We start from the raw sequence: 7,831 nt of genomic DNA on the forward strand, positions 1-7,831 counted from the left end.
TGACTCTTTGTGACCCCATTTAGGGTTTTCTTGACAGAGATACTGAAGTGGTTTGCCATTTTTTTCTCCAGCTCATTTTACTGATGAGGAAATTGAAGAAAATGGGGTTAAGTGACTTGCCCAGGGTCACACAGCTAGTAAGTGTCTGAGGCCAGATTTGAACTCAGGTCTTCTGACTCCAGGCCCAATCTCTATCTGCTGAGCCACCACATAAAACAGGAACAATGAAGAGGAAAACCAGTTTAAAGAAAGGTTGCTCAGAGCCCCAGCCAAGTAAAGTCATCTTCAACATGCTTAAGAATAAAAAGAGAAGATAGCAGACAGAGAAAAGATGGAAAAGATCTTCAAAGATGTTTGTAACTGTAGTCACTGCCAAGGATAATGGAGGCATGGCACTTGGACTCTAGCATCCCACTCCTGAACTTACTTATGGAGGAGGTAAAAATGTCAGTGAATGAACAGAGATGACAAATGGAGCTGGAATAAGCCAGGTGGATACAGAGGAGAGCCATGCTGGAGGCAGTGCAGTTGGGAGGGCATTGAGGGATAAAGACAGGAGAGGTAGATTTAGGCATGAGGTTTTCTTACCCCCCCTCCCCCTTTTAGCAATTAGAGCTATCCAGAGGTGGCATTAGCTGAGTTCTTTCACACCGTAGAGGTTTTCAAGCTGAGAATTCTGTCATGGATAGGGTTGCTGTTGTCTTGTGATTTGGCCCAGATGCCTTCTGAGATATCTTTGCACCTAGAGATTTGTATGATTCTCTGATGCTCACTTTGTTCACCTTTGTAGAACACTTTGCCAGGTGCTATCAAGGAATAGACTTTGTAGGATTAGACAGACATGCCAGAACTTAAATGCTCGCCTGAGTGCTGTCCTCAGAAGGTGTGCCTGTCACAAGACCCAGCTTGGAGTTCTTCTTTTAATTTGTCTTCAGATTCTGTTCATGAGCCATCTGATTTTTTAGCCTTTTCTGACCTAACAAGCATTCCTGAATTTGCTGCCTTATTTTCACCCATTCTCTTTAGCAGACTTAGCTCCAAATGCCTTTGGACCTTTTCCAGATGGCAGTAGCACTCTCAGAAGAGCAATGTTTACTTCCATTGAGACTAAAGGATGTATCACAGTCTTTTAAAAAAAGCACTTTAAAAAGGATGACACTCATTGGACTGTAGGGAGTATTTTTGTCTAGAAATCAGCCTTATTTCCCTCATTGTTACCTCTTTTATGACCCTGGGACTTCCAAAGTCAAGGTGCTTTCTAGAAATGAGCAAGAAGTGGTAGACATTTCTCTTGTTGATAGATCATGGGGTGGGGCTTTCTGGGAGGCAGGATTGCTAAGACTTTTTTGTACAATAAATTGTCTTGGAGGAGTTTTAGACAAAGCTACCTGAATAATAGAGCTGGACCTTGGAAAAGGTGAGTGTTCACTCTCCTGAGTGAACTGTATTTGGGAGAAATAACTCTACACAAGCTACTGAGAATAGGTCTAGAGTGTTAAAAATGGCATTGGGGGCTGTGCAGAGAGGAGCAGCCCCTGGACAGAAGCCGTTCTAGGAACTGCTTGGACCGAGAAACAGAAACTGCCAGTCAGTCCCCTTCACATCGGTAGATTTTCAAACACAATCACAACCTTTTTATGGTTGGAGGGAACTATCGAGAGGCTTCTGTATATAAATACAGTGCCATTTTGTTAAAATCCAAGAATAGGAGATTTCTAATTGCTCCACAGTAGTCAGGACTTGGAAGTAATCAGCGAGGTATCCATATCAGTAGGTAAAATGTATAGAGCTCCTGTTAGGACAAGTTACCGTGTTAGGTGAGCGAGAGACTAAAAAAATATTTTCTGTCCAGATGAGTCCGTTCTGTGACTAGGCCAGGAGTGCTGGACGGAACTCCTGATGTCCTGAAAATGGAGATCCTACTTTTTGGACTTGTGCTTCCTTATCTGTGATAGCCACATTGGACTATCGTAGAAGCAGTCTGGGCCCACGTATGCCCACTAAGCCGCGAGGACTGGAACAGCACTGCTTTAAAATAACCTTTTGTGGCACAAATCTTAGGGCTGAACTGGGTCTGGTGACTCAGACTCCTGAAGAACCGCTGAGCTCTCTTCTGCTCCTGCCACTTAAGCCTAAGGCCGTGATTTCTTACTAGCTTTTTCTTCTCTCCTGGCATTCTCCTTAGATTCTGACTTCATCCCACTTCCTCAGGAGAGTTCCTGTGGCTTCTGGAGATGGGGGTGAGAGCACTAACCTAAGAATGATGGAACTGCCTCAACAGCCCAGGCTGCTGAATAAAGGCATTTTCATTTTGGTCTTGGAAGAACTGACATTTTGTCCCTTCCTTACTCACACCCTTTGGATTCTCATAACTAGCTTCTGTAATATCCATTCAGACCTCATTTAGCAGAGCCCCACGTAATGTCAAACTCTTTGATTATTTCCTTGAGAATTTCTGCAGTTTCATCCACCCTGATATTCCTCCTTCAGAGAATATCATGGAGCACAAGTGACCTGCCCAGAGTCAAGCAGCCATTGGGTGTCAGAGGAGGGATTCGGTTCTCCCTGTCTCCAAGGCCAGCCTTCTCTGCTGTGGCTTATGGCTTCTCTGTAGAGTGGCAGGCGTTTATTCCCATATCTCTTATTGAACTAAAAATACTACTGTAAGAAGAAAAGGTCTGTGTTGGCCACCTTTGTTCTTGGTCTCTCTCCTGTCAAGTTACAGTGGGGATAATGATGGGGATGATATTTTGAGAAAGTCAGAGAGGGTTTGAATGCATGAGTGGCTGGTGCCGTGATCCTAAGCAATCATAGAGTAACTGGGCGGCCCCTTCCCCATTTTCAAGGATCTATGAACAGCTTCCCGAAGTGAGGAAGAAGCGAGAAGAGGAGCAGAGAAAATCAGCCTGTGCCACATACCGCTATAAGGCCCAGCTCTACAAAATGGTGAGTCCGTTGCCAGAGCTGGGATGACCCCATTTGTCACATTAGCCACACCAAGCAGACTTGTCAGAATTGAGGATTCAGAGTCAGGCCCTCAAGCATCTAGAGGACTGAGACGGGAGCAGTTAGAGGTGGGGAAGTAGGGAGGGGAGTGGGAGTGTCAGTCCTGTGCATCGGGCTCCTGCCAGAGTTTAGGAGGGAGGGCCTTGGCGCGCAGGGGCCAGACCTCGTGTAGCTGACCTGCTTTTAGATCTGATGGTCTGTGACAACTTAGTTTATTAATGTGGAATGATGTTGAACGACATGGCTGTCTGGGAATTCCCAGATCTGCCTGTGGGCTTCCCTGCATTGCCAAATCTTAATATCAAACCCTCTACCAGAACATGGAAGATGTTCGGCTTTGCGCGTTGTGGGTAACATCCTAATAGACGGAGGCTGATCAGGGATTCTCTGAGCGTCTGCTGTGCTGTTGGGCCATGGGGTCACGACAGATGAAGTGTTTTCCTCTTAAGGGGCTCCCATGAAAGCCCATGTCTGTTTACCTACACTAAGAAATGGGTGGCCTCCTAGGCCTTAGAACAGAAAAGGGTCTTGGAGGTTATTGAGCCTACCTGCCTCCTTCTACAGAGGAGGACACCCAGGTCCCGAGGGGTGGTGGAATCTACTTAAAGTCAATGGGCAGTTGAACAAACCTGGGATTCATCCTTGGACTCTGGGGAGTTTTTCGTGACCCCACCCAGCTCTGTTCTGTGGAAGGGGAGGCATGTGGATTTTGGGAGTGATAAAGCCAGCACCCTGCCCATTGGGACAGGAGGTCCTGGAGTTCCAAAGGATGTCCGATGAGAATGAGACGTGGCAATATTTGTAGGCAGTAGGGGAGCAGCCAGTCATCTGGGAGAGAGTGGGGATGATGGTAGGGGCCATCTGGAAGGGATAGGGTGGCACGGGCCCCTTGTGCAGATAGAAGGGTTTGCCTTGCCAAGGAGCAGGGCCATCATCTCTTTGTGTGAGGGATGTGAGGTGAGGAGGGAAAAGGGGAGCTCGTAGCAAATGGCCTCAGTCTTTTTTAGTGAAATATGAGGCGAGGATGAGAGAGTGGAGGGAGGGGGAGCCAGGGAAGGTCTGAGAAGTGATCTGAAAGTTTGGAAAAGCTGATGTGGGTGTGGGACGGTTAATCTGTTGGGGGCATATACAGGGATTGCCATGCTCCAGTGAGGGCCTCGTTGAGATTATCTGACAAGCTTGTGGTGGCCCAGTCAGCCTGGTTCTGTGATTTTGTCCCGCTCTGTTTAGCAGCAGATGATGAGAGTAGTCAAGGCTGAGGCTCAGCAGGCAAGGGATTCACCAGAGGACAGTCAGTGTAGGGCTGGATGGTTTGTAGCCAGGGCAGAGATGATGGCGTGGGACAGCACTGAGGGGCGCTTGAGGAGTAGGGTAGAGGAGATGAAGCAGGAGGACAGGAAACGTGGCAAGAGATAAAGGACTCTGGGGGCTCATGAACATGGAGGTCAGGCCCGTGAGACCCAAGGTCAAGGCTGTGACCATTGTGTGGGGTGCAGCAGAGCGTGGGAAGTGGGCAAGGGAGGAATTGGGGGGTTCAGATCTCTGAGAGAATCTGTGTGTTGAAGTCCCCTCGCGTGAAAGCAGGAGTCAGGGAGAAGAGAAAGACTGAGCCGGCAGTGAGCCGGCACCGAGCCAGTGTCCTGGCAGTCGGTAGAATGCAGCCACCAGAATCTCGACTGGTGATAAATAGGCGTTGACTGAACCTCCTAGAGCCACCATGGGAGGTGAGGAGCGAGCTGCCTGGCTTCGACCACTCGCTGGGGAGAACACCAGCAGCGTCCTGGAAGGAATGTTGGTTTTGTGTTCTCTAAACCGCCCAGCAACCAAGTAGGTTAAGTCAGACAGGCCGGGAGGGCCGGCACTCCCCCAGCAGAGGAGCATGCTCTTTGTTGGCATGAGCAAACCATCTGAGGTGGAGTCCCCAGCCACCACTGTTGCCCCTCTGCTCTTCTCCTGTCCCTGCATCACTCTGCAGCTGGTCTGTATGTGGGCTTAATAGCAGATTCCCAGCCATCAGTGCTCCCGTCTTCTTGGGGAGCCTGGGAAATGCATGGCTTTACAGTAGAAAATGAAGGATGAAGCCTAGTCCTGGCTCAAACGATGTCTTCCCTTCATCTCCACCCTTTCCACTAACGATTTCACGCAGTGGCAGTTTGGTTTTTAAAGACTTTAGGGACTGCTGAGGGGAAAGGGAGTGAGGCTCTAACCCCAGGCTTCCTTGATGGATTTAGGAGTTTGTGCCCATGTCTGCACGCGAGGGGCAGTGGTCTGTGCTCCCCCTCATCTGGGATGGGTGAAGCGGGCTTTTTTCAGCATCCCCTGGTGACAATGAGGAGGAGGGAATGACAACCTGTGAGGATTTATTTGGAGGATAGACCAACCCATCCTAGGTCACAGCAGGGATTGGCGGGAGAGCCAGGCGAAAAGCTGCTGGCCCTGACACATCTTAACTGAGGGCTCAGTAGAGTCATAAGCACCATGTCTTTCCTTTGGACTGTTATGGTGTTGCTGAGTTTGGGTAGATTAATCCAATATTTATTGAGTGATAGCAGGATTTCTGGAACTGAAGTTGGGGAATTGGGAGTGGGAGGGGGCTGTGCCAGGCTCTGCGGTAGCGTGGCTGAGGCAGGGCCAGCCACTGGGTTTCTTTAACCATGTTTCTTGTTTCTTTTCTTTCCACAGAAAATCACCAACCGTGTCTTAGGGAGAAAAGTCCCCTGGGATTGACAAGCAAGATGATCTTCTTTGAATTCTTAAATTTTATGTTGTTTTCTTCTTTAATTCTAGACTTCTACGTGGGTATTACGTGTGATGTGAATATGTAATAGTTGCATATGTGTTTTTGTGTGTGTTTAATAAAAGTTATTTGATGTTTTTGTGCAATTTAAAAATAGTGAGTTTGTAGGGAGTTGGGGGTGTCCCAGATGCAGGTGGACATGACTTTCTTTTGGGGGCCTTCTTCCCACATGACTGTTCTGAAACAATGGCTTTCTCTTTCAATTCCTCCCAGAAGCAGGGCTTCTTTTGCATATGTTTTTGTACTTTTAGAAAATAAATGAGTTTTGACTTAGAGCAAAGCAAGCAGCCTGGGGTTCTTTCTTTCCCAGATGGAAACTTCCAAGGGGCGCAGGGGGCCCTTGCAAAGGTGTGTCCAGGAGCCAGGGCCGGCTCTGAAGGCTGGGGAGCTCTGCAGCCTTTGGACAGGGAATATTTAAGCTTCATAAGTATTTTATCGTTTGAGGAGGAGATGACGAGTATCCCAGAACCCCCAAATCTAACTCGTGTGTCCAGTGAGAGCCTTCTCTTGGGTGGGAAGGAAGACTGGCCTAGATGACAGCCCCAGGCAGAACTTGCCAGTGGCAGAAGGTGCAGCGAATCTTGCCGGGGAATATTTCAGGCCGGCAGTGGAGGCTTGGTTTAGAAGGCTGAATGTCGGGGCCAGAGCTGGAGGAAACCTCCAGGGCCAACAGCACCCCCCCCAACACCTCCCCTTTGCCTCACGTCCCAGTCCCAGTGCCCCCCACCCCAGGAAAATGTCATCTCTCTGAGGGCAGAAACTTGTCCAACCTTTGTCTTCATGTTCCTGGCACCTGGTTCAGTGACTTGAAAAACATAAAACCTCAAGCCATTGGAATAAAGCCTTCCTTATGTCCTCAAGCGCCGGAGTCCCTACTGTGAACTGAGTAAAGGAAATGTGCTGTGAGAAGCAGTTTGGCGTGGTAGATACGGCACCAGACATTGGCAGCAGGACTGGGGTTTGGCTGTAGTTCTAGACGTAACTTTGTGATCTGAGAAACTCATCGGCCCTCTCCGAGCTCCAGTTTCTTCATCTGTAAAACGGGCATCAGAGTGGCATTTAAGCAGGATTGCAAAGTTTGCAAAGTCCTCCTCCTCCTCCTCCTCCTCCCTGGGCCCCTCAGCAGGACGGGGAGCGTCTTGCTCACTCATATTTGCACTCATGGTGCTTGGCACACAGTAACTGCTCACTGAAGGTCCCCTTCCTCAGCTCTCGATGTCATCCGTATACCTGTGATCTCGTTCAGCATTTTCAGTCGTGTCCGACTCTGTGACCCCATTTGGGGTTTTCTTGGCCAGCACACTGGAGCAGTTGGCCATGTCCTTCTCCGGCTCATTTGACAGATGAGGAAACGGAGGCCGACAGGGTGAGGTGACTTGCCCAGGGTGACACAGGTAGGAAGTATCTGAGGCTGGACTTGAATCTGGGTCTATGCACTGCACCACCCAGCTGCCCACGTCTGTGTTGTATCAGGCTGTATATCATCCGTCATCTAGTATTTATATGCCTATTATCTGTCCTGTGTTATCTACCTGTTTATGGTATCTAACCTCTCATCCGCCTCCTGTAAGTTTGAACTTCCTAATTCAGTTGGACCCTGGCTGTTCCAGGAAGCACGCCCACCCTGAGCTTCTCTTCCCTCCCGGAGGGGTGGCGTGGGCTCACCAGGAGTTCGGTGGGAGGCCGAGGGACCGAGGCCACGGCCACTACTAGGTGACCCTGGGCAAGTCACTGCCCTCAGGAGTCTAGTGTGAAACGAGGGCCTCCGGGGCCCTTGTGGCCCCGGGCCAGGGATCACAGCTCGGCAAAGAGAACAGCCAGAGACGTCCTGCATACAGCAGGCAGCCTCAAGATTGTGGCTTTGCTGGGAAGTGGGGTGGGGGAGGGGAGGTGTCCTAGGTGACGCCAGGCACCTGCCCAGAAGAGGACCCCACGCCCAGCCTCCTTCCCTGGCTTTCTGCAGTCTACCAAGAAACTGCCAAGAGTCTTTGGGGAATCGAGCAGCCCAAAGGGGCTATGACGTAATAT

General features: G+C 49.6%; 1 protein-coding gene across 4 annotated transcripts in view; it reads left to right on the plus strand.

Moving 5' to 3' along the window:
• ALMS1 (ALMS1 centrosome and basal body associated protein) overlaps positions 1-6,083 on the plus strand; it is a 54,301-nt gene extending 48,218 nt beyond the window's left edge. For all 4 annotated transcript variants that reach the window (XM_027839947.1, XM_027839950.1, XM_027839948.1 and 1 more), the window contains 2 exons: positions 2,847-2,946; positions 5,689-6,083. In XM_027839947.1, coding sequence (XP_027695748.1) covers positions 2,847-2,946; positions 5,689-5,733 — 145 coding nt within the window. In that variant the 3' untranslated portion in view covers positions 5,734-6,083. The remainder of the gene's footprint in view (positions 1-2,846; positions 2,947-5,688) is intronic.
• The last annotated feature ends 1,748 nt before the right edge of the window (positions 6,084-7,831 follow it).

Source organism: Vombatus ursinus, unplaced genomic scaffold (assembly GCF_900497805.2).
Source record: "Vombatus ursinus unplaced genomic scaffold, bare-nosed wombat genome assembly UNPS02014837.1, whole genome shotgun sequence".
NCBI classification, from domain to species: domain Eukaryota; kingdom Metazoa; phylum Chordata; class Mammalia; order Diprotodontia; family Vombatidae; genus Vombatus; species Vombatus ursinus.